Raw genomic sequence first — 27071 nt, 5'->3', positions numbered from 1 at the left:
CCCCAGCAGTGAAAGCACCGATTCCTAACCACTGACCACCAGGGAATTCCCTTCAACCTGCAGTGATGTGGCGATGTCACCCTGTCAGCGTGACGCTGATCCAAATGTCTTTATGGTCTCCATTCAGGTCTCCCACCCAATAACTTCTACTTAAAATCTAGCTGTAGGCTCATTACAATTGCTGGGGAAGAGAGAGGAGTAAGAAAAGGAATATGAGTAGTTTGTTTACTCATATAGTAATAACTGAGACCCGGTTCCTGCACAGAAGGAGCTTGCAGGGCTCTCTTCTGAGTAGATGGTATGTAAGGAATAGGGTTGAGACCATGGACAAGAGCTACCCTGCATTCCCAAAGCCACACATTGAAAAGTCATTATCGAGATGAAGTACACATTTATTTATATGTTAATTTATTAATTCTGCACTGATTAAAATTATGCATTATTGTACTTTTTTTGTTTTAGGGTTTTGTTTTTGTTTTTTTGGCTGTGCCACGTGGCTTGTGGGATCTTAGTTCCCTGACCAAGGATTGAACTCAGGTTTCTGGCAGTGGAAGCACAGAGTCTTAATCACTAGACCAGCAGGGAATTCCCTATTGAATGTTTGTTTATTCAGATCCGTTTTATCTCATTGGTCTTTATTGGAGGCAATTTTTGTTGGAGGCAGTATTTGTTCCATAAACATGAATGCCAGGCTGTGAGCTGGGTTGTAGATAAAAAGATAAAAAAGTCATGGCCCTTGACATTGAGGACTGGCATCTGGTGGGAGACAGAGGTGACAGTTCCAGTGTAGTGTGATGGACCCCATAGTGGTGGTGAGCGAAGCTAGTGGAAAGTTACCTAAATCCACCAGGGGATAGTAGGGGAAGACTTCACATGTTTGATCTGTATTTTGAAGGAGTTTGCAGACCAGTGAAGTTGGGGAAGGGAAGTCGCTCAGGCTGAGGGAACAGCGTCGGCAAAGGCAATTGAGAATAAGAGGACTTGGCGCATTTAGACATACTAGTCATTTGGTAATGTTGACACAAGATATTCAGGATGATAGCTGAAGCCAGCCATGGTCTTCAGGTCAAATCCAGGCTGCACTTGTTTGTTTGTTTAGAGCAGTGCTTGGTTCACAGCAACACTGAGCAGCAAGTACAGAGATTTCCCACCTACCACATATACACAGCCTCCCGCAGCGGGGAGCATGCCGTCAGCATCCCACAATAGAGTGGTTCGTGTTGCTACAATCATTGAACCTACATTGACAAATCATCATCCCAAATGATAATGAGAGACTTTATCTCCCAGTGTCCATAGTTTATATTAGAGTTCACTCTTGGTATTGTGTACTTTATGATTTTGACACATGTATAGTGACATGTATCCACCATTATCAGATCAGATCAGATCAGTCGCTCAGTCGTGTCCGACTCTTTGCGACCCCGTGAATCGCAGCACGCCAGGCCTCCCTGTCCATCACCAACTCCCGGAGTTCACTCAGACTCACGTCCATCGAGTCAGTGATGCCATCCAGCCATCTCATCCTCTGTCGTCCCCTTCTCCTCTTGCCCCCAATCCCTCCCAGCATCAGAGTCTTTTCCAATGAGTCAACTCTTCACATGAGGTGGCCAAAGTACTGGAGTTTCAGCTTTAGCATCATTCCTTCCAAAGAAATCCCAGGGCTGACCTCCTTCAGAATGGACTGGTTGGGTCTCCTTGCAGTCCAAGGGACTCTCAAGAGTCTTCTCCAACACCACAGTTCAAAAGCATCAATTCTTCGGTGCTCAGCCTTCTTCACAGTCCAATTCTCACATCCATACATGACCACAGGAAAAAACCATAGCCTTGACTAGACGAACCTTTGTTGGCAAAGTAATGTCTCTGCTTTTGAATATGCTATAGCATTATACAAAATAGTTTCAGTGCTCTAAAGATCTCCTGTATTCTGTCTGTTTATCCCTCTCTCCCTGTTAACCATTGATCTTTTTACTGCCTATATAGTTTTGCCTTTTCTAGAATGTCATCTAACTGGAATCATAAAATTTGTAGCTCAGATTGTAGCCCTTCACTTAGTAATATGCATCTGAGGTTCCTCTGTGTCTCTTCATGGTTTGATAGTTCATTTGTTTTTTAGAACTAAATAATATTTCTGGTCCCATCACTTCATGGCAAATAGATATGGAAACAATGGAAACAGTGACAAACTTTTTTTGGGGGCTCCAAAATCACTGCAGATGGTGACTGCTGCCATGAAATTAAAAGATGCTTGCTCCTTGGAAAAAATTTATGAACAACCTAGATAGCATATTAAAAAGCAGAGATATTACTTTGCCAGCAAAGGTCCATCTAGTCAGAGCTTTGATTTTTCCAGTAGTCATGTATGGATGTGAGAGTTGGACTATAAAGAAAGCTGAGTGCCGAAGAACTGATGCTTTTGAACTGTGGTGTTGGAGAAAGCTCTTGAGCGTCCCTTGAACTCTTGCAAGGAGATCCAACCAGTCCATCCTAAAGGAAATCAGTCCTGAATATTCATTGGAAGGACTGATGCTGAAGCTGAAGCTGCAATACTTTAGCTACCTGATGTGAAGAACTGACTCATTTGAAAAGACCCTGATGCTGGGCAAAGATTGAAGGCGGGAGGAAAAGGGGACGGCAGAGGATGAGATGGTTGGATGGTATCACCGACTCAATGGACATGAGTTTGAATAAACTCCAGGAGTTGGTGATGGACAGGGATGCCTGGAATGCTGCATGCAGTCCACGGGATTGCAAAGAGTTGGACACAAGTGAGCGACTGAACTGAATTGACTGAAATAATACTTCATAATCTGGACATACCACAGTTTATTTATCCATTCACCTACTGAGGGACATCTTGGTTGCTTCTGAGTTTTGACAATTTTGAACAAAGCTACTGTAAACAGCCCTGTGCAAATTTTTATGTGGACATGTTTTCAACTCCTTTGGAAAAATACAAAGGAGAGCAATTGCTAGGTTGTATGGTAAGAGCTCCTTGGAAGGAAAGTTATGACCAACCTAGATAGCATATTCAAAAGCAGAGACATTACTTTGCCAACAAAGGTTCGTCTAGTCAAGGCTATGGTTTTTCCTGTGGTCATGTATGGATGTGAGAGTTGGACTGTGAAGAAGGCTGAGCACCGAAGAATTGATGCTTTTGAACTGTGGTGTTGGAGAAGACTCTTGAGAGTCCCTTGGACTGCAAGGAGACCCAACCAGTCCATTCTGAAGGAGGTCAGCCCTGGGATTTCTTTGGAAGGAATGATGCTAAAGCTGAAACTCCAGTACTTTGGCCACCTCATGTGAAGAGTTGACTCATTGGAAAAGACTCTGATGCTGGGAGGGATTGGGGGCAAGAGGAGAAGGGGACGACAGAGGATGAGATGGCTGGATGGCATCACTGACTCGATGGACGTGAGTCTGAGTGAACTCCGGGAGTTGGTGATGGACAGGGAGGCCTGGCGTGCTGCGATTCATGGGGTCGCAAAGAGTCGGACACGACTGAGCGACTGAACTGATCTGATCTGATCTGATGGTAAGAGCAAAAGAGTACTTTTAGTTTTGTAACAAATTGCCAAATTGTCTTCCAAAATGGCTATACCATTTTATATCCCCACCAGCAACGGATGAGAGTTCCTATTGCTCCACATCCTCACCAGCATTCGGTGTTGTCAGTATTCTAGATTTTGGCCTTTCTAATAGGCATGTCGTGGTGTCTCGTTTGCATTTCCCTAATGACATATAATGTAGAGCACCTTTTCATATACTCCTTTGCCATGTATATATCTTTTTTGGTGAGGTGTCTGTTCAGGCCTTTTGCCCATTTTTTAAATCAGGTTTTTCCTTTTCTTGTTGTTGAGTCTTAAGTGTTCTTTGTATATTTTGGAAAACAGTCTTTTATCAAGATATGTTTTTACAAATATTTTCTTCCAGTCTGAGTTTGTCTTATCCTCTTGACCACTTCTTTTTGTAAATAAAAATTTTTTTGAATACAGCACATACTCATTCATTTGGGCTTCCCAGGTGACACTAGTGGTAAAGAACCCGCCTGCTAGTGCAGGAAACACAGGTTCGGTCCCTGGGTTGGAAAGATCCCCTGGAGAAGGAAATAGCAACCCACTCCAGTATTCCTGCCTGGGAAATCCTATGGACAGAGGAGCCTGGCAGGCTACAGTCTGTGGGGTTGCAAAAGAGCTGGACATGACTTAGCAACTAAAACAACAAACTGCTTCCAGAACCTCGCTGCCTTGTTGTCGGAGAGTCTACTAGCCCCTGGAATGAAGGGGTAGGAGAAGGGACACAGGAGAAGGCAGAAGAAGGTAGGAATGTCTTGACACAGTGGAGGCCAAGGCTAGGCTCAGGGACCTAGAGATTCCTAGATTGAGGTCCCTAGGACCTAGGGATCAAGAGCATTGATGTGGGAACTGGAGAGGGAGGAGTGGAGGACTAGCTGCAGGTGGTGGCTCCCCTGCAGCGTGCAGACACTTAGTTGCAGCACGTGGGATCCAGCTCCTGGATCAGGGATCGAATCTGTGGCCCTTGCGTTTGGAGTGTGGAGTCTTAGTGACTGGACCACCAGGGAAGTCTGAAGCTGTCACTTTAAAATGACTTCCCCCATAATGGTCATGATTAGTGCTTAGTAGGCTCTGTGGAACAGTGGTACTGAGTGACTCGGGCAGAGTCGTTCCTCTCAAAGTGTATCCATAGGAGGAGAACGCAAGCCAAACCTAGGAGATGCAGAGGACCACAAGGTGTATTCCTGACATTGAACAATGGTACCAGTATTAGGGTCTCCATGATTTAGGGGGCAGGGGTGACATTTCTACTTTAATGAGACCTGTATCTGGATTCTAGGACTTCTCAGTCCTAGAAAATTGTAATTGAAAGGGCAAGAGTTGGGACTTCTCTGGTAGTCCTATGGCTAAGAGTCCACACTCCCAATGCAGTAGTCTGATCAGGGAACTAGAACCTGCATTCTGCAACTAAGACGTGGAGTACCCAGAAAAATAAATAATTAAAAAAAAAAGAAAAAGACAACGAAAGGGAAAATGTTTAGAGAAAAGTCAGTTAAAGAGTATGGATCTCAGAGAAAAGACTTGAGTCACAGGGACTAGCACAGTTTGGGTATGTGATGATCAAAGATCGGAACAGAACTGTCTGGAAATGCTATGGACAGATGTGGATGGCGGGGAAAAGGACTGCTTAAGCCATGGTGTTTGTGGCTGTGGTTTGGTGTGATGAGGTTAGATGTTTCCTTTAGGAGTCTGTTGGCCCTGCTTGGCTCCTTTCGAAAGCGCCAAGGTCTGTGGAAGTGGAGATTTAGGGTTTGGTTTAGCGACTGTCTTTATGATGGCATACTCAATAACCTAAATAGAATGACTCTTTTTATACACTGGAACAATTCTATATTTAGGTTTTTCACTTTGCATTAGGTAAAAATAGTCACAGAACTAAAGCACAGAACACATCACAGGATTTCTTAAAGTTGTTATGTACCCATACCTATTGAAAATATAGCAAAAATACTAGTCTCAATATTCTGAGTCTCCCATCCTTATTCCTATTTATGTATTAGTTCACTTCATTCTGGCACCCGCCTCCTACCATTCTGCCAAGATTACAGCTGCAAAGGCCCAGCTGACCTTGTCTGCAGGTTTGATCTTGTGGACTCTTTACATAGCAACAGGATACAGTATGAAATAATGCAGATGAGAGAGGTATGGTTAAGAAGGCGACCTGTAAACAAAGCCTTGAAGAAGGTGAGGGATTTCTCCATGAGGCTCTCTCGTCAGGGACTTTGGGCAGAGGAGTGGCTCTTGCCAAGGAACCCAGCTGGGAGTGGGCCTTTGGAATTGAAGGAGGCCAGTCTGGCTGGAGTGGAGGGAATGATGGGAAAATAGGAGGAGGCGACGGCATTTAATAGGTGGGGCCAGGTTGTATCCAAGAATTTCTGCTTTGTGTATTTAAAGGTTTTATTCTTGGACCCACTATACAAGTTTGAAATATGTCTTTTGGGTGAATTGAAATTTTTATCTTGTGATCCTCTCTTTTTCTAGCACCTTTAAAATTTTATTTGTTCTGGGCAATAAAAAGGAATAGCATTAAACAACATGGATGACTCTCAAAAGAATTATGCTAAATGCAAGAAGCCAGATATACAAAAGACTTCCTTGGCAGTCCAGTGGTTAGGAGTCCACGCTCTCACTACCTGGAAGGTGAAAGTGAAAGTCTCTCAGTCGTGTCTGACTCTTTGCGACCCCATGGACTATACAGTCCATGGAATTCTCCAGCCCAGAATACTGGAGTGGATAGCCTTTCCCTTCTCCAGGGGATCTTCCTGACCCAGGAATTAACTGGGGTCTCCTGCATTGTAGGTGGATTCTTTACCAACTGAGCTATCAGGGAAGCCTCACTGTCTGGGACCAGGTTCAATTCCTGGTCGGGGAACTAAGATCCTGCAAGCCAGGTGGTGGGGTCAAAAGTAAATAAATAAATAAAATAAAATGGTTAAGATGATAAATTTAAAAAAGCCAGACACAAAAGGCTACATTCTATGTGATTCCATTTATATAACATTCTGGAAGAGGCAAAATGATTGGGACAGAAATCCTGTTAGCAATTCTTGGGAATTAAGGGGAGGGATTGACTACCAAGGGCACCAAGAAATTTTGGGGGGCAGTGTAAGTGTTTTATATCTTGATCATGATGATGATAACACGATTGTATATGCTGGTAAAACTCATTTAACTGTACCCTTGAAAGGGAGTGAATTTTACTATATGTAAATTATGCCTGAATTTTAAAAATCATTTAAAAAGTTTATTTAGTTTTGTATTAGCATAACTTCCCCAGCTTCCTTTTGTTTTGTATTTTCTTGCCATATTTTCTGCATCCATTTAGTTTCCACATTTTTGGTGCTTATATATTAGATGGTGTTGCTCGAAACATCGTTGAACTGGGTTTTTAACAAACAGTACAAGGAGGGTGGCAAGTTGGAAGAACTAGATGAAGGGGGACTAAGGGATGCAGACTTCTGGTTATAGAATAAACAAGTCATGAGAATGTAACGTACAGTGTGGAGAATATGGGCAATAATTTTGTGATCACTTTGGTGGCAGATGATTCCTAGACTTTATATGCATCAGTTCAGAATGTATAGAAATGTCGGATGACTATGTTGTATACCTGAAGCTAATACAGTTTGTATGTCAGCAATACTTCAATTAAAAAAAAAAGATTGAAAAACAAACCCAAACCAATATAATACCTTGTATTTTTAAACTGTCATGGTTGGTCCGTTTGTTTCTTGTGATTCGTGGTATCTTTTCATCCTCTTGCCTTTTAAGTGCTGTCTGTTCTGCTTTCTTTGTCTCTCTTTGCTAAGCCAACCAGCCACTTTAAGCCTGTGTTTGGCCTGCCTTTTCTTTGTCTTTATGAGTTGAAGGTATCTTTGGCTCACGGATTATTTGATAATGGAGTGTGAAATTCTGCACCTAACAGCGTAGAGAGAACAAGAATTTCTTCCCCGGCTCCCTGTCTGAAGATTTTCTGTTTGGACTGGGACTTCTCTTGGACTTTCATGGCACGTCTGTGTGTCGGGTCTATTTTGTGTGCTCATAAATGGCCTTTGAAGGTACAACTTTGAAATAAGAAATTGACAACAATTTTTAACATGAGATTTGTGAAAGTCTAGAGTAGGAGATGGTGTGAATCACTGCTGTTTGGTGAAGGAGAAGGGGAGATGAGGATATGGTTGGTTTTGTTCTTTCTGTTTAAAATTTTTCCCTTCAAAAAAGGTAAGCAAAACCTTTATTTGAAATCACACCCTACACTTTTGCTTTACATGTAGAGAAGAATGATGAAATGGGGACTCCTGAGGAGTTGGTTTTTTTTCTCTCCCATCTACAGCACTCTTGTTTTGAAGGTTGGGAGGGGTACAGGGGGAGTTCTCAGCCAAACTCATCTGGGCCTTAGGCATCTTTGTGTCCCCACCAGGCCCCGAATAGTGCTCTGCTGCACGTAGCAGCAGCTCAGTGAATCCTTGTTGAGTTGAAAGAGTCTTGTGTTCCTGCTTCTCACTTGCCAGGACTTCAGGGTGGGTCTTGCTACCAGTTTACATTCCTTGGCACCTCGACTCCCTGAGAAGTGATGGTTTCAGGGGCACAGGGTACAGGGGAGACTTTTTATCAGGACAGCCTTGTATTTCTAAAGCTTAGCGAGACCGCCAAGAGCGTGGTGGTTCCCCCTGGGGTTTTTTTTTGGCTGCAGCGTGCAGGATCCTAGTTCTCTGACCAGTGCTCCAACCCACGCACCCTGCAGTAGAAGCATGGAGTCCTAACCACCGGACCACCAGGGAAGTCTCTGCTCCTCCTGTTTTACTTATTCTTCATGATTGATACTTCCACTTTGAACCTTTTTTCTTGGATTGTTCAAGTCCTTACAACTTCCATGGTTAGCATTGGAATCTGAGATAAGCTGACACATAAATATGTCTTATTTGGAAAAAGCGTGTGTAGTAACATCCATGTTCCTGAACTCTACCAGGAGAGAGTGTTACTTACTCACCCTCTGAGAACAGTGATGTCCCACGTATAGATAACTATTCACATCCCCAACTGATGGTTGGAATGTCAGGAGTGTGTGTCTCACGAAGGCTATTTGGATCACAGAAATGGCACCCCTGTGAGATGAGCACTGATTCCACAGGGCATTGCCATCTCTCTATAAAGCCCTCCAACTTGAGTGAGGCCACGTGCTCAGCAGGAATTCAGGCTGTGTAATATGTCATCACATTCCCTGGTTTTATGCATTGAGGTGGGGTGTTTTTGGGAGGAGGGGCATTTTAGAAAATATTCCTGCCACACAAGGTATCTCTCTTAATTCCCATGTTCACTCACTTGCCTAGTCTTTACCTGTTGGAGAGTGCTTGAAAATTATAGCTAGAACAACAACAACAAAACCATGATAAATAAAATTTGGTTGGGTGTGGAGATTGTCTTGCAATTTTAGTATATGTGGCACAAAAAAAAGTATAATGAAATGATTTTTATTTGTAGACCTTGGTTTGTAGACTAGAGAATGTTCTTACATGATGTTGCGGGCTAATCTTTTTGGAAGACACTAGCTCTGACACTTCTCAATACCTCCTACCTTGTGGATTCCATCTCTTGGCATAGATACCATTCTTTAAAGAGGTGGTTGGAGACAGGGAGGTGAGGAGTGATGGATTGCTAGGAACATGGGAAATATTAGAGGTTACAGGCCCAAGAGTGCTTTTGTACTTGAGAGCTTGCGTCTTTTATTCATTCAGCAAATGTTTCTTTGTGCCTACTGTGGGGCCAAGCATATGCTAGGTTCTGGTTATACAAAGTTACACCTAAGCAGACATGGCTTCCGCCTTCATGGGCCTTGTTGAAGTTAGACATTAAACAGATAAACAAACATAAATTACAAATAGAAAGGGTGAGTCCCTTCAGCTGTTCACCTGAAACTATCACAACGTTGTTAGTTGGTTATACCCCAATACAAAATAAAAAGTTAAAAAAAAAGGCCATTAAGGAAAAGGATAGAATGCTATGCCAGAGAAGTCAGGGAGTTTAGTGCAGCCTGGGAGGTAAGGGACATTTAGACCAGGATTTGAATGAGGAGCCAGCTGGGCGAAGAGTCCAGAGAAGAGGATGCCAGCGAGTCGATCAGCAAAAGCTCCAACTTTTCCTTGGGAGGAGTTTAGAGGGAGGTTTGGAGGAACGTCTGATGAGCATATTCTTTTAGGAGCGTGCCTCCTTCCTGCTGAATCCCTGCCTTTGTGATTTGTTGCGTCAGAACACTTAGAAATAACAGCCTGGGCGCTGTCATTCTGGTACCGTGTGGTCCTTTCAGGTCTGTGGCTGTAGCTCAGGATGCTCTGGGATGGGCCAGGTTCAAGCAAGAGGAGATGCCAGGGGGAAGAAGGTGGAAGAGCCTTTTCTGGCCCACCTACAGCAGAAGTTGGAGCCCCGTGTTCAGGGTCGGCCCCCTGCAGCTTCCTGCTGTGTATCAGTGGAGGTTGACAGTCTCCTGAGCTGCTGGAGCGTCCTGTGCCCTTGTACCATCTCAGGACATGGGACAAATAAGTGAGGGGCTTCTGTATTCAGGGAACCCCAGGTCATTCCCTGCTGCTCTGAGTTGGGGTGGGATGGAATGAGACACTGACCGCTTCTGCTAGAAGCCCAGCCAGCATACAACCTGGGATGAGAGGAGTCAAAATGTAGTATATAGTCTCTCTTAAAGTGAATTTTTCAGTCTCAGAAAGCTGCCACCGTTGAGAATGTTTCTCTGTTCTCCATATTGGGCATAAGTAAATCACTTGTCTTTCTGTCATGTAGAATGGGCTTGGCAGTTGTTTTATTTTTACCTTTCCTGTCATTTCTGAGGCTGGCAGCCAGAGGTAGGGTGTGGAATGGAGCCGTAAATTACCCTCAGAATGATTCCAGTGGTCCCATTTTTAACTCTTAATTGCGCCTTTCCCTTTTCACCACCCCCTTTTACCCCCCTCCCATTCCCCTTCTCCTTGTCCACATTTGAATGAACAGGAAGAATTGAGGAGGCTGCATGTAGGTGGGAGCAGGTTTGCTTAGTGACGCCTCTCTGAATGATGGAAACCATTTCTTTTCCCATCACTGCTTCCCATTTTTCCCTCCATGATTCTATTTTAAGTGACTGTTTTTTTTTTTTTCCTGATTCTTTTACTGGAAACCGGCCCAGCCTCACTCATTTTGTTTCCATGCTGCTATTAAAAGACAATGCCCAGTTAAGAGGACTTGGAAGAGGGGCAGGACAGCCACCCTCTTGCTTCTAGTCATCTAGGCAAAAATCAATTCCCTGGATTGGGATGTGAGAACAGTTTTAAGTTATTTAGGCAATTTTAACTTCTGTGTCTGTTTTTTTTTCCTTTAATAAATTTAAAGGGAGGAAAAACCCCACTCTCAGTGGTTCTGCCCAGAAACTTCTCTTTTGCCCAGCTAATGGGCTTGAATTCTGAGGTCAAAGAACTTCCCTTTAGTATTCTGGGCCTCTTTTACCAAGATAGAAAAATATGCTTGGCACCCAGTATCCGGTCAGCCACGAATTCTTGACATTTGCAAGAGATGTGTCCTCGGGCATTGAAGAATCCCCATATTTATTAATACAGAGTGTTTGTAGAGTTCTGAGTATTGCCTTACAGAGAAGGCAATGGCACCCCACTCCAGTACTCTTGCCTGGAAAATCCCATGGACAGAGGAGCCTGGTGGGCTGCAGTCCGTGGGGTTGCTAAGAGTTGGACACGACCGAGGGACTTCACTTTCACCTTTCACTTTCATGCATTGGAGAAGGAAATGGCAACCCACTCCAGTGTTCTTGCCTGGAGAATCCCAGGGATGGGGGAGCCTGGTGGGCTGCTGTCTATGGGGTCGCGCAGAGTTGGACACGACTGAAGCGACTTAGCAGCAGCAGCAGATATTGCCTGAATCATATTCCCTTCAATGTTCTTGTTGTCTGGGTGTTTTTTGGAGGGGCAGATCCCCTAGAAGGAAATGACATGACAACTCACTCCAGTATTCTTGCACAGAATATCTCATGGACAGAGGAGCCTGGTGGGAACACAAAGAGTCGAACGTGACTGAGTGACTAACACACACATATCCTCATACCATACCTAAGTTTTCTTTTAAAACTTTTCGATTACTTTAAAATTTTTTCTCATGTGATTAGTTGTTTTTGCAGTGACTGAAACACACAGATTGCTTTTTAAAATGAAAATAGGTCTGTGACAGTATAATCTGCATACAGTAACATAAACCCTATGCAGTGTACAGTTCTGTGGGTTTTGATGGAAGTATAGAGTCTGGTGTGTCCTCAGTCACTCAGCTGTGCCTGAGACTCTTCCTTACCCTGTCGACGGTAGCCCTCTAGGCTCCTCTCTCCATGGGATTTTCAGGCAAGAATACTGGTGTGGATTGCCATTTCCTTCTCCAGGAGATCTTCCTCACCCAGGGATCAAAACCATGTCTCCTGCATCTCCTGCATTGGCAGGTGGATTCTTTACCACTGTGCCACCTGGAAGCCCATAGAGTCTGGTAACCACCACCAAAAATCAAGATACAGAATGTATCATTTCCCCCCAAAGTTCCCTCTTGCCCCTTTGCAGTCAGCCCCTACTTCTTTCTCCAGCTACTGGCAGATACTAATTGTTTCCTGTCTCTGCAGTTTTACCTTTTCTTAAATGTCATAAAAATGGAATGATACACTCTGTAGCCTCTTAGTCTGTCTCCTGCTTCGCATAATTCATTTGTGATTCATCTGTGTTGTTTCATCATCAGTAGTTCATTCCTTTTGTTTGCTGAGTAGTGTTTCACTGTGTGGATGTACCACATTTGGTCTGTTCATTCACGGATTTGGGTTGTTTATGGTTTTGAAAATTATGAATAGTCACCCAAAATAGTTTGCCCACAAGTTTTGTATAAACATGTTTTCTTTTCTCTTGTATAAATACCTAGGCGTAGGATTGCTGGTTGGTACACTAAGTGCATGTTTAACTTTATAAGAAACTGCCAAACTTTTTTGCAAAATGATAGAACCACATTGCATTCCCTTCAGCGGTGTTTGAGAGACCTGGGTGCTTTGTGTTCTTACTAACACTGTTTACTGTCAGGTTTTTTTTTGTTTTCTTTTTTTGTGTGTGTGTCAGGCTTTTTTGTTTTGTTTTTACTTTGTCTATTTGTATAGTTGTGTGATGGTATCTCACTGTGGTTTTAATTTACATTTTCCCAATGACTTGATGTTGAGTGTTTCTCAAGTGTTTATTTGTTGTTTGTAGATCTTCTCTTTTAAAACTTTTCGGTTAGTTTTATTGGTTTATTCTTTTTATTACTGAGTTTTGGAAGTTTTTTCTTATATATTCTCAATAGAAATCCTTTATCAGATACATGTTTTACAAATAGTTTTTCCCAGTTTAGGGATTGGCTTTTCATTTTTCTGATAGTGTTTTTGGAAGGGCGGAAGTTTTGAATTTTAATGATGTGCTTTTTAAATCCATTTCCTCGTAAGGGATATGATAGACTTACCAATCCCAAGTTCTGAGCCACCACCAAATTTTAAATTTCATTTTTTAATTTAGCAGAAACTTTTGTTTTTCTGTTTTGTGAGCTATTACTTCTTTTGACTCTTCATTTTGTTTTAACTTACATTACTGATAGTAAGGCTGCCTGTTTGTTCTTTTTTTAACAAATTTTTGTTTATACTCCATATAAACTATTGCATATGTGATGATGATTAACAAAGTTGCACTGGGTGATAAGTGCTAAGTTACCCGCCAGGCTCACTCACTAGCCAGTGACTCGCACACACCAGCTTCATAGGGAGTGATGCAAATTTGTGTCTGAGCAGAATTATCAGTCACTGCATTTCCCCTAACATGTAGGTCCTTGAGGTCAGGAATTCTTTGTATTTTGTTGCTAGCTCTAGAACACGGCCTAATAGGTCAGAAAATAATGACTGAATTCAAGTTACTGGCTTTCATGAAGGACAGTGCCGAACGTCTCACAGCATTTGAGGCTGTGGCTCTCAGGGTTAGCTGAGGACTGAGGCCGACACTGAATGTCAAAGCTTGAACGGCAAGGGACAGCCAAGAGCCCTCTCCTGGGGGCCTCACTTGCATCAGACGTTTTCTGGAACATGGGGAGATAATCCCAGGACCCAGACCTTGACTGGTATTCCTTAGGGAGGCCTTAGTTTCTGACTTGAGAGAGGAATAAGTTCACACCAGCATTCTGAGAAAGCACATACTCTAGTGAGGCTGAATCTCGGTAACTAGAGGACTCAAAACCATTTGTGGAGTTTTGCTGTTCTGCCACCTTTTAACTGCCCCAGGGTCTGCATAGCTGTTCCCTCCTGCCCCCAAAATGGCGGAGGGATCAGGCCAAGGTTGAAGTCATTGGCAGAGCCGAAGCCAGGCTGCCTGTGGTGGAGCCCAGCTCATCTCCACCCATCACCCCATTTGCGTCCTGGTACTATTTTGGCTTATGGTGTGTGGTTTCAGCATTTGGGCCAGCTTTTTAATCACGACACAGTCCCATCTTTTAAGGGTTGAGTGAGTCCTCCCATGAGTTTGAGCGGGCTCTGGGAGTTGGTGATGGACAGGGAAGTCTGGCGTGCTGAAGTCCATGTGGGCACAGAGTCAGACCTGACTGAGCAACTGAACTGAACTGAGTCCTCCCAAAGAAGCAACTGCTGAAGAGAAAGATTTTCCTCAAATGTTGAGGCCTTCTCTTCTTTCTAAGAGTCTTATTTTAAAGATAATTCAAGAGGGGAAAGGTGGAAGCTCCAGATTGAAGGCAAGGGAAGAATCTGGGGGAAGTATGTATGTATGTGTAAGGGTGTGTGTGTGTCTATGTGTATGCATGCATGTATGTATGGTGGGCGGGTAGTGGGGTGGCCGTGTGTGTGTGTGTGTGTGTGTGCGTGCGTGTGGTGGGCAGGTAGTGGGGTGGCCGTGTGTGTCTGTGTGTGTGTGTCTGTGTGTGTGTGTGTGGGTGTGGGTGTGTGGGTGTGTGTGTGGTGGGCAGGTAATGGGGTGGCCGTGTGTGTGTGTGTGTGTGTGTGTGTGTGTGGTGGACGGGTAGCGGGGTGGCCATGGGCCATGGGCAGGGAGGCGGCAATCCACGCAAAGCGGTCCCAGCTGCCCCTGGTTCTGGGCTGATCCCGGCGCTGCTGCAGCCTGTCATTCCGGGTGTGCTGCTCTCATTAGTGGTTGAGTATTTCTGAAAGTGTTCTCTCTCAACTCTGACCACATGCCCTTTCGGGGAAGGGAGGGAGGGGCCAGGAGAGTAACAGGACCCACCCTGTTGTCATGCCCAGCTGCCCTGCAGAGGGTCAAGGAGCCCAGGGGGCTGGAAAGAGTCACAGGAGCCCGTGCGTGTGACACAACTGGTGTCTCATTTTCTGCGCTGCCCCACGCGGCCTGCCCCGCCTGGAGGGTCCAGCCCTCTGCTGTGGGCTCTGAGCACCCAATCACAGAGGCTTTTTTCTTTTGTCCTTTTAAGGGGATTCTTGGCTGAAATAAACCTTCTATTAACCAATTTGATCTCTCTGAAGCTCTCAGCCCTCAACACATACACACACGTTCACCAGCAGCTAATGACCATCTTCCCCTCTGGAACTAGCCTGCACTCCTGCTTTCGATGAGGACTTGGGGTAAAGTGCTCAATGCTAATATTCCTTCCCATGGAGTGGGGACTCTGAAATATTTTTCTTGACTGAGGTGTGGTTGACAGCTTTGATTTATGAAATTAGCTCAGGGAAAAATAAGATGGAAAAACAGTCCAAATTAAATCTTTATTTCCATAGCTCAGTTGTGCTCTCCTGTCCATTTTTAACTGCCATGCAGTCTTAGGTACCAAGGACTCCAGGGTTTGCTAGGTTGCTTTTTTCTTCTTCTTTTTTTTTTTTTTTTGTAGTTTTGGCCCAAGAAAAACTTTTTCTTTTTAAATAATTGTGTTTCTTCCTCCCTCAAAAGTAGGCAAGTTTAATGAAGAAAATCAGAAAAACCTAGGAAAGCACAAAAGGAAACATCCATATTCCCAGCGTCCAAAGACAGTCACTGTGAACACGTGGGTGTGTACCCATTGTGTTGGAGAAGGTAGTCATGGGGCCACGTCTTTCCCCTGGGAATCTCTGGGTTTGTGGTGCTGCAAGTTTTTCCCAGCATCCTGGACCAGAATGTCTCACCAGCAGAGGTGTTCTGGTGGGTGTGGAGCCTTCCCATGGGGAAGCTTTCTGTTCAAGGTCTTCATCTCACCATTGGCCAAGTGACCCATGAATAGCCCGAAAGGGATTCAACTTAAGTCCAGGCTTACCCCCACCCCCACCCCAGCCTCCAACCCGAGAGCGTGGACTCTTGATCTTAGAGTACCTAGATTCAAATCTCTGCTCCATTGCTCACTTTCTCGGTGTCTGTTTTCTCACTTGTAAAATGGACATAATAATAGTTGGTGACCTCTGGGGTTGCCATGTTAAATGAGATAATATGTGCAAAATGCACAGCACACCACAGGTACCTGGAACCTGATATTCTAGCCCAGTGCATATTAAATACTTGCTTCGTCCTTCAGTTCAGTTCAGTCGTTCAGTTGTTTCCGACTGTTTGCAACCCCGTTAACTGCAGCATGCCAGGCTTCCCTGTCCATCACCAACTCCTGGAGCCTGCTCAAACTCACGTCCATCGAGTCAGTGCTGTCATCCAACCATCTCATCCTCTGTCGTCCCCTTCTTCTCCTGCCTTCAATCTTTCCCAGCATCAGGGCCTTTTCCAATGAGTCAGTTCTTCCCATCAGGTGGCCAATGTATTGGAGCTTCAGCTTCAGCATCGTCTTTGCTTCCACACTTATTGTAGGTGGTATTCTCACTGCCCCTCGTCCTGTGGTTATAAATTGTTCCCTGGATCTCTCTCTTCTGGACAGGGGTGGTCTTTTCTTCCCTGGGTAGTATAGAAATCCTCTCACTGTTGAAAAATTGTATGTAATGGAGTAGTAGGATAATCTCCTTTGACAAAACGGAAACCAAAGTTCAGTCATTTTCATTGAATGAAGATGTCAAGCTATGACAAGACTGTGGAGACATATACTGCCTGTTGCCTTGCATTCTCTAAAGATGCCAGATGATCTCTGTTGCTGATTCCACCACTTTTCCTGTACAGATCCCTCTCTGCATTGTTCCTCATTTACTTCCATAGACTGTTGAGTCACCTTTTCTAGGTAAAACATGGCAACACGCACGTTGCTTGAAGTTGTCTAATGCCCTTAACATTTATTCCCAAGGCAGGCATGTTTCTAGCTATAGAGCAAATGGGTTTGGATAAGTTTAGGGCTGCTTTTTTGGCTAATGGGAAAAATATGTTGTCTGTAGCCCATCCAGTGATTTTCTTGTTTATTTCCTATGGTCAAGCCCAATAAAAATAATGTGATGGTCACAGGATATTTTGCCAGTTATTTCAGATGTAGGGGCAATTCACTCTGGATTTGTTTACTTCAAGTGGAAAAATTTACCTAAAGTTACCTTCTGTACTTTTTACCAGGAAGGAAGCTTACCTGGGTTTCTCCGTTTGGGGCCAGCTTCTGTCGAGTCAAAGACCAGAAGGACTATTACAGGGCTTATTTCCCATAAATAGTGAGAGAGGGAATACGGTGACTTAGGTGGGGGCACAGCTCTTTTTTCTTCATGGTAACTTATGTCTGTCTGTTTTATATTTTGAACCTGCAGGACGCACAGACATTCAAGTGGTTCAGCCAGACCAGCCACAGCAGCCGGAGAGCAGAGCCCTGGTAGTAGCAGCCGGCACCACCAGCCTGTCAAGAACCCGAGCCACAGTGGCTTGGCCAATGGCACAGGTGAGTGACAGCACAGAGCACCAGCCCAGACTAGAGCTGTGCTCACATGGAGCCGGGACTCTGTCTGCCGTGTCAGAATGCCGGGTGGGTGAGAGAAGACTCCCAAACTGAGATGGAATTTGAATTCATCATTCTTTCCATGACCCATCTTCTTTTCTCTCTGGCATAGTCTGTACAGCCAAGGTCATTCTCCATATGACTGCAGTCTTCTCAAACCTTCCTTGGCACAGAATTAAAAAGCATTAATTTTTAAATTCATTTCTTATCAACCTTGGATTTCTTGAGAGGGGATATCTTTTTTAAGTGATACTTTTTTTTTTTTTTTCATTTCCCTAATTTATGGAAATGATCAGACTAAGGAGAAAAAAGGCTAAGTATTATTGTTAAGAGCTGGCTTAGAGAAGATCGTGGTGCTGTTGAGTGGGTTGGGATGCTGAACTGGGGCAAAGCCCTGGTGCCACCAGGGGGCCTCCTGTAGCTGTTCCATTGAGAGTATTTGTCCCATTTGAGAGAGGAGAGCCCTTCCACATCCATGCCGAACTTCTCTGCACTTGATCCTGCTTCCCCATAAGTGGGAAGAGAAGGACCTGTTTCAAAACAAATCCATTTTTGTCCCGCTTTCCTTCCGTCTCATCGGGACAGTGTTGAATTTAGAAGGGAAAAGCCAACCCCCAAAAGTTTATTCTTCTAAACATCTTGAGGACTGTCAAATCTTTTGTGATTTCCAGTCATTTGGTGATTTGTCTTAATTTGGGGCAGTTGGGAAGGGTCATGGCCACTTGCTTTGATAAACTGTAGGTGGGGGAATGCAGGTGTTTAAACCAGAAAGTGACACAAATAAATGTAGATGCTTGTAGTAGCAGAAGTGTGGCAAGGACAGGAAATTTGGAGCAGCATAGCTTCTTCTTTTTAATAGTTACAAATTTGTTTTATTCTTTTTATTATGTTTACAGCACAATATTTAATTTCTAATCTTTATTTAGCAAGATCACTATTTAACATTTCTTTTATTTACTGGAAGTATTAAATTAAAAATTAAGTGTCATTGGATTGAACATAGCAGCGTAGCTTCTCCATGCAAGCATTAGCCTGGTATTGTTACTGTCCTTTCTGTAACAAACTTATTGAGCAGGAGGCATCGTTTGGGACTACCTTCTAATAGCTTTCAGTTCTCCGGCAGCACCATCTGAGGGCTCCAGAGCCACTGTGATAGCTTAGGGTGTCGGCCATGATGTTGTCTGTGGCGGACAGCAGGACAGAGTGGCCTGGGTCCTGTGAGATTCACTGTCTGTGTGGTGGCCTGACTTTCTCTCTGGAGTTTGGGACCTGCCTGCAGAAACTGAGTTGGCCAGCTGGCCCTGAGCCTTGAGGACGAGGAAGCACTGGAGGTGAGGAGGATGAGTGGCTGGGCTGCTGTCTCGGCTTACCTGGCGCTCCTGTGCCAGCCACCGTGTCCAGGCGCTGGCATTGCCTGTCACAGAAGCCAAGGGTGGCCTGGCTTCCCATCTGTGTGGTGGAGACAGCAAGGTGGTGGCCACGGGCCATGCTGGGGAAAACTGTGTGAGCACCGTGGGCGCCAGTAAATGTGCTTCTCAGAAAAATAAGTCACTAGAAGAGGGCAGGTGTTCACAGATGGGCAAGGGGAACTGGCTTTCGGAATCGGTTGTGACCTCGATGCCACGGCCATGATACCAGCCTCTGTGTCCTTCCAGGGGCCTCCATTCTTGTGATGCTGGTCTCCCTCAGCCATCTCTGCTTGTCTTATAAAGACAATTCCCTCCTATGGGTAGGAGTAGGTCCCTACCATGGGCACCCTACAGGGTGTGGGCTTGATCCCTGCTAGGGGAGCTAAGATCTCCTATGCTTTGTGGCCAGAAAAGCAAGCCATTAAATAGAAGCAATAATGTACCAAATTCCATAAAGACTTAAAAAAAAATCCACATTAAAAAAAAAAAAAGCCCAGCTATGGGTAAATTATGTTTCTATGGTTACGGTCTTTGAGTCAGTCTCCTTGGACGTTTAAATAGGTCTGTGTTTCCCCTTGGCTTATTTTTAGGTACCTTCGCGTATTGTCCTTATCTCCAGGAACATTATGTATTTGAGCAGACGGGGCAGGTGCCAGCCACGTCTTCTGAAAGCCAAGTATCTGTAACCCCAAACTGCCTTAGAGATGTTTTATGGTGCTGTGTCTGAATGTCCAAACCACTCCCAAATCAGTCTGTGAAGGACAGTCGTTGCACGTTAGGGATTTCTGCCTGTTCAAATACCTTTCAAATGCCTTGGCCCCTGTCTCGTCTCTCTCTTTTCTGCTCTGAAGATGGTTCACCATGCCTCACAGCCAGCCTGGACCTGGTAGGCTTTTTAATGTCTATCCAAAGCATACAGAAAGATCTCAGTTTTCCTTTGGGGAGCAGACAGGAGCCCCCTCTCTTTGGCAGTGCAAAATGAGAAGAGGGTTGTGGCTCTGACTGAGGACACCTCCATCACTCAATATGTCTCTGTTCGAACTGTGAGGACCAGTTCCAAAATGGTGGTGGTAGTGAGCCGTGCCTCCAGGGAAGGTTTCCAGAGACCCACAAGATTTATTTAGCAAGCCTGTTTTTGGCTGTGCTCTGCAGCTGTGCATGAAAAAGACATCTGGGGCAAAAAGGGAGCCGAGTTCCAGGTGGTTTTTTCACGTTGTCACAACTGTAAAGTATCCATTTTTTATAAAAAAGGTGAATGGCAGCCTGTCTGTATAAATATAATATTTCTAAGGTTTTAGAAATGGTGGAATCGGGGTCTAGGATAATGGCATAGCACTTTATTGAGACTTGTATGTAATGATTTACTTTCTAATTTTTTTTATTGAAAACTTTATCCCCCTCAAAAAATCACATCTCTCACTCAATTCTCCCTTAAATGTGATTTCCGTGCATATAAGGTCAGGAGTCACACAGGCTGTGGTCAGATTCTACATCCCCATGTGCAGCATGTGTATAACGCCCAGGGACTTGATGGCCCTTATTTTCTAATTAATAAAATCAGGACAAGAGTTTATATCTCCTAGGCTTGTTATAAGGAATAAATTATGTAAGACATATAGCATGTCTAGCACAGTGCCAGGTACATAGTAAGCTCTCGATGTTAGCCTGGCAAATCATTTCATATGGTTATAATTATGTAGCATGGATAGATGTTCTTTTCTGCATTTCATTATTTTTTTTAAAGATGTTTTTGTTGTGGACCATTTTTAAAGTCTTTATTGAATTTGCTACACTATTGCTTCTGTTTCATGTTTTGGTGTTTTGGCCGAGAGGCATGTGGGATCCTAGCACCCTGACCAGGGATTGAACCCGTATCCCTTCACTCTCAGCCCTTCACTCTCACCTTCTCATGGGAAGGCAAATGAGGACCAGGGAGGTCCTCATTTCATTATTTTTGATACACGTGTCAATGTTTCAGGGTCTTTCTATTTACCTTTTTTTAGTGGTTTCATACTGTTTATCAGTTAATATGCCATAGTTCATATAACCATTTCTCAGTCCTTGTGCATTTCTCTTCAGTTCAGTTCAGTCCCTCAGTCGTGTCTGACTTTTTGCGGCCCCATGAATCGCAGCACGCCAGGCCTCCCTGTCCATCACCAACTCCCGGAGTTCACCCAAACCCACGTCCATTGAGTTGGTGATGCCATCCAGCCATCTCATCCTCTGTTGTCCCCTTCTCCTCCTGCCCCCAATCCCTCCCAGCATCAGAGTCTTTTCTAGTGAGTCAACTGTTCGCATGAGGTGGCCAAAGTACTGGAGTTTCAGCTTTAGCATCATTCCTTCCAAAGAACACCCAGGGCTGATCTCCTTTAGGATGGACTGGTTGGATCTCCTTGCAGTCCAAGGGACTCTCGAGAGTCTTCTCTAACACCACAGTTCAAGAGCATCAATTCTTCGGTGTTCAGCTTTCTTCACAGTCCAACTCTCACATCCATACATGACCACTGGAAAAACCATAGCCTTGACTAGACGGACCTTTGTTGGCAAAGTAATGTCTCTGCTTTTTAATACGCTATCTAGGTTGGTCATAACTTTCCTTCCAAGGAGTAAGTGTCTTTTCGTGGGTGCAATCACCATCTGCAGTGATTTTGGAGCTCAAAAAATAAAGTCTGACACTGTTTCCACTGTTTCCCCATCTATTTCCTATGAAGTGATGGAACCAGATGCCATGATCTTCGTTTTCTGAATGTTGAGCTTTAAGCCAACTTTTTCACTCTCCTCTTTCACTTTCATCAAGAGGCTTTTGAGTTCCTCTTCACTTTCTGCCATAAGGGTGGTGTCATCTGCATATCTGAGGTTATTGGTATTTTCCCTGCAATCTTGATTCCAGCTTGTGCTTCTTCCAGCCCAGCATTTCTCATGATGTACTCTGCATATAAGTTAAATAAGCAGGGTGACAATATACAGCCTTGATGTACTTCTTTTCCTATTTGGAATCAGTCTATTGTTCCATGTCCAGTTCTAACTGTTGCTTCCTGACCTGCATATGGTTTCTCAAGAGGCAGGTCAAGTGGTCTGGTATTCCCATCTCTTTCAGAATTTTCCACAGTTTATTGTGATCCACACAGTCAAAGGCTTTGGCATAGTCAATAAAGCAGAAAATCCTGATGTAAACATCTTTACCCACAACTTGGTTTCTTCTGGAATGAAGTTCTTGAGTCAAAGGATAAGTAAGTGTTAGTTGCTCAGTTGTGCCAGACTCTTTGCGACCCCATGGACTGCAGCCCTCCAGGCTCCTCTGTCCATGATTTTCCAGGCAAGGACACTGGAGTGGGTTGCCATTTCCTTCTCCAGGGGATCTTCCCAACCCAGGGATCGAACCCGGGTTTCCTGCACTGCAGGCAGATTCTTTACTGACTGAGCTACTAGGGAAGCCCCAAGTCAAAGGATATGAACATTTAAAAAGCTGAAGTGTGTTACCAGATTGCCTAAATCTGGTGTTATAATAATCATATATGCCAAGGCATTGTAAAATTTTCCTCGTGGCATATGAAGATTATTTTTCCCTTGACCTTGTAAATACTAGTTTGTCATTTTGCTATCAGGTATAGAGTCCCACCTCATCATTTAAGCTTATGGTGTTTCTACAGTTATCAGTTGCTTTTCTCTTACGTGACTTCTTTCATAGTGTTCAGTTATTTGACTTGTGGAGTTATAGAGGTTAACTTTAGCGATTTATATAGACTTTTTAGTAAAATTGTGGTAAAATACTCATAAAAATTACCATTTAAGCCATTGTTAAGTGAATAATTTAGCAGCGTTGAGTGCATTCCCAATGTTGTGCAGCTTCATCACTGTCCTTTTCCAGAACTTTTCATCATCCCAAACTGAAACTGTACCCTTCACACAAAAGCATCCTCCCTTCCTTCTGTTCCCCAGCCCTATCCTCGGGAAACCTCTGTCCTGCATTATGTTTGCTTGTTTGTTTATGACTGCCCTGGGTCTTTGTTGCTCTGCACGGGATTTCTCTAGTTGTTGGGAGCAGGGTCTACTCTAGTTGCGGGGTGTGGGCTCATGTGGCGGCTTCTCTCGTTGCAGAGCGCAGGCTCTGAGTGTGCGGGCTTCAGTAGTTGCAGCACATGGGCTCAGCTGCCCCTCAGCATGTGGAATCTTCCCAGACCAAGGATTGAACCCACCTGCATTGGCAGGTGGATTCTTAACCACTGGACCACGAGAGACGTCCTCTGTGTTCTACTTTATGTCTCCATGCATTTGCTTATTCTAGTACTTCATGTTTTACGTGGAATCATTTGTCCTTTTGACTCTGGCTTATTTCACTTGCATAATGTTTTCAAGATTAACCCATGTTGTAACAAGTATCAGGGTTTTGTCCCTTTTCCAGGCTAAATAATATTCCATTGTATGTGTTTACCACATGTAAACACATTTTATCCATTCATCTGTTGATAGACATTTTGGTTGTGTCCTCCGCTTGGCTGTTGGCTGATGCTGTGGTGAATGTGGATGTCTGAGTGTCTGTCTGAGTCTGTGCTTCTGGTTCTTTGGCTGTACACCTTGGAGTAGAGTTGATGGTTCATATGGTAATTCTATGTTTAGCTTTTGAGGAACCCTCAAACTATTTTCCACAGCAGATGTACTCTTTTCCCACTGGCAGTGAATGAGGGTTCCAATTTTTCCACATCTTTGTGAACACTTGTTTTTTTCTTTTTAATACTTAGTCATCCTAATGTGTGTAAAATATCTAGGTACACAAGTTTTACTGGTTATTTTTATGATTATAAGTTTTTATTATATTTTTGTTTTGCCTTTTATCTCCTTTTCTGTGGTTTTTCTAGAAAAGTAGTTAAAAACAAAAAAACTATGCCTGAGCGTTTTTTTTAGTGCTTGTAATTTCAACTTTTGCTTCCATAGTGAAAAGATTCTCTCTTGTCTCTAGATGGAATAAATATTTTCTTCTGTTTTACTTTTTTTTTTCATGTTAAAGTATCCCACCACAAATTATAGTGGCATATCTGTATATGCACATGTATGTAGACATTCATATTATGTGTATAATGAGGGCTGAGTTTCAATTAATTTTTCCCTGTAGCGAGATCCTATTATCCTATGAACATTAGTTGCTTTTTTTTTTAATTGTGGTGATACTTTGTGTTTATCACTTACTATATTCTTATATTCTTACTTATATTCCTATATGCAGTGAGTATTCATTTCTGGACTCTTTACTTATCCTGTTTATTTGTGATTTCGATTATCGACATTTTTTTTAATGCCTGGAAAAGCTGGTCCCATCTTATTGCTTTTTCTCCATGATATGCTTTGATAGCTTATATATTTTCAAAATAAATTTCAAACTTGGAATGCTTAGGAACTTGAAAAAAATATGAAAGTGTAACTCGCTCAGTCATGTCCGATTCTTTTGCAGTCTCCATGGGGACTGTAGCCTGCCAAGGAAGCCTTTAAAAAATTGGTGGAAGGTAAATGGAAATTGTTTGAATCTGTGTACTGACCAAGGAAAGATGGAACTTTCCCATCAGGTGACATAGTATGACTTTATCCATTTTCAAGTTTTCCTTTTTTCCATCTAATTTAATTGCTTTCTTTATATAATCCTCACCCACCGCCATGTCATGCTAGTTATGAACTGTTTTTCTGGTTTTGGTTGGTCTCGTAAAGCGCTCAGTTGATCAGTTGCATTGGAAGGCATTTCTTGGGTTTCACGGTGAGACATACTGACTGCTTTACCGTGTGTCATATGTTATGAGCTGGTCTTCCTTTTAAAAAGCTTCCATTGTTGGCAGGCGCCTTTTCCACACCCGAGTGAGGGGGCTGAAAAGATGTGTGTGTACAGTGAGAGTCTGTGCTGCACCACACACACACCTAAAGATCTTGGAACACACAGTGAGCTGGCAGCGGGTCTAGGATTAAGCAGAGGAATTTCCAATTCCTGATCTCTTTTTGGCTAACTGTGACTAGAGTATGTCTGAGCCCTCAATGAATATCTGATTCATAAAGTTACAGTGTTTAACCAGCATCACAGAGGGAACTTTGTGAAACACCCAGAGTTGCAGGAATCAGGCATTTTGCCTCCTTACCCCACTTACCCTCTCATCTCGGGACCCAGCTTTTCTTCCCATACATGAGAGCCATCTAAGCCATCTCTGTTTCTCTTTCCCCCAACCCCTTCCATTGTGTTTGTTTAGTGGTCTTCTGGGTTTGAGTGCTGATTCTGCTACTTGCTTGTCACCTCTCTAAATGGTACTTCTGGGAGCCTCTGTTTTACCTTCAGTAAAATGGGGATAATACCACTTTCCTTATGGGATTACTAGGAAGAAAACTGAGCTCATGAGAATAAACTTGTGAAAAGCATCATGGGATCCTGGATTAGATCTTGGAATAGTAAAAGGACATTAGTGGAAAAGCTGTGAAACCTAGATAAAGTCTGGGATTTAATGAATAGTAATGTACTAATGTTATTTTTTTTTAGCTTTGGCAAATGTGCCATAGTTAATCAAGGTAGTAATATTATATAGCATGGATGAAGGGCATGCTATATTTGTACTGTGTTTGCAACTTTTCTATAAATTTGCAGTTATTCCCAAATTTAAAAATTTTAAAAAGAACCTGCTTTGCAATGATAGTGTTATCCAAATGTGAGGCACATTTATTTCAGATATCGTTTGCTAGATTATTAGGCCTATTAAATAAGTATTTGTTCAATGAACGTTTGTCAAATGACATTTTACTAAGTGCTATGACAGTGTAAAGAAATATAAAATGAGCCTCTGCTCTATAGTCTGTTTCAGGGAAAGAAGCTGAAAAGACACAGTCTGCCAAGTGCTAACACAGTAGATGTCACAGGGGCTGTGTGGTTGAGAAGCTGAGACCACAGGTACTGTGGGCTCTGCAGAGGGACCCGTCTGGGCTGAAGCAGTAGGAGGAGCCTGTAAAGAAGAGGGGCTGAGGTGAGAGAGGGATGGAGGCAAGGACATAGGAGGTAGAGACTAAAAGCAGCAAAAAACAAAGGAAAACAAGATTTCCCTCATTGTCAAGAAGAATAAGTGTTTTGGGACAGATAAGTTGTGCACATCAAATAATTAGGATTAAGAACACTGGCTATATTGAATAGAGCTTAAAAGTAACATACAGCATTTCTCTAAGGGCTGGTGAAATTGTTACTCCTCGTCTTTGACAATCCAGTTTTTCTCTCTACGTTAAGTCGTGGCTCAAGGATCGTGCTCTGTCACTGTTTTACCAGGGTGACCATGGGGCAGTAACTGAATGTCTGAAATTTGGTTTCTCCTGACTATAAGCTGCGATGGGGTGGATTTAATTCTGAAATTTCAAGTCCTTATGTTCTAAGAACATGTGTATATATACAGGCACACCTTATCTTATCACTCTTTGTTTTATTATGCTTCATTTGTTGTTTAGTTGCCAAGTTGTGTCCGAATCTGTGTGACCCCATGGACAGTAGCCTGCCGGGCTCTGTCTATGGGATTTCCTAGGCAAGAATAGTAGAAATGGGCTGCCATTTCCTTCTCTAGGGGATCCTCCTGACCCAGGGATGGAACCCATGTCTCCTGCATCTCCTGCTTGGCAGGCGGATTCTTTACCACTGAGCCACCAGGGAAGCCCATTGTACTTCACAGATAATTAAAAAAAAATTTTTTTAAAGCAAATTGAGGGTTTGTGGCAATGCTGCCTCAAGCAAATCTGTGGCACCATTTTTCCAACAGCATATGCTCACTTCGTTTCTCTGTCATATTTTGATAATTCTTGCAATATTTCAAACCCTCTACCAGCAAAAGAGTTGATGGTTAGCATTTTAGCAATAAAGTGTACATTATATTTTAAGACATAATACTATTGTACACTTCATAGAATATAGTATAATGTGCTGCTGCTGCTGCTAAGTCGCTTCAGTTGTGTCCAACTCTGTGCGACCCCACAGATGGCAGCCCACCAGGCTCCCCCATCCCTGGGATTCTCCAGGCAAGAACACTGGAGTGGGGTGCCATTTCCTTCTCCAATGCATGAAAGTGAAAAGTCAAAGTGAAGTCACTCAGTAAGTGTCTGACGCTTCGTGACCCCATGGACTACAGCCTACCAGGCTCCTCCCTCCATGGGATTTTCCAGGCAAGAGTACTGGAGTGGGTTGCATTGCCTTCTCCATAGTATA

At 43.5% G+C, this 27071-nt stretch overlaps 1 protein-coding gene across 3 annotated transcripts in view; it reads left to right on the top strand.

Moving 5' to 3' along the window:
* Positions 1-27071, top strand: part of WWP2 (WW domain containing E3 ubiquitin protein ligase 2) — a 147141-nt gene that overhangs the window by 68417 nt on the left and 51653 nt on the right. For all 3 annotated transcript variants that reach the window (XM_027516113.1, XM_027516114.1, XM_027516116.1), the window contains one exon: positions 17275-17402. In XM_027516113.1, coding sequence (XP_027371914.1) covers positions 17275-17402 — 128 coding nt within the window. The remainder of the gene's footprint in view (positions 1-17274; positions 17403-27071) is intronic.

The sequence above is a fragment of the Bos indicus x Bos taurus genome, chromosome 18 (assembly GCF_003369695.1).
Source record: "Bos indicus x Bos taurus breed Angus x Brahman F1 hybrid chromosome 18, Bos_hybrid_MaternalHap_v2.0, whole genome shotgun sequence".
Taxonomy (NCBI): domain Eukaryota; kingdom Metazoa; phylum Chordata; class Mammalia; order Artiodactyla; family Bovidae; genus Bos; species Bos indicus x Bos taurus.
This window is presented reverse-complemented; position numbering and strand designations above follow the sequence as displayed.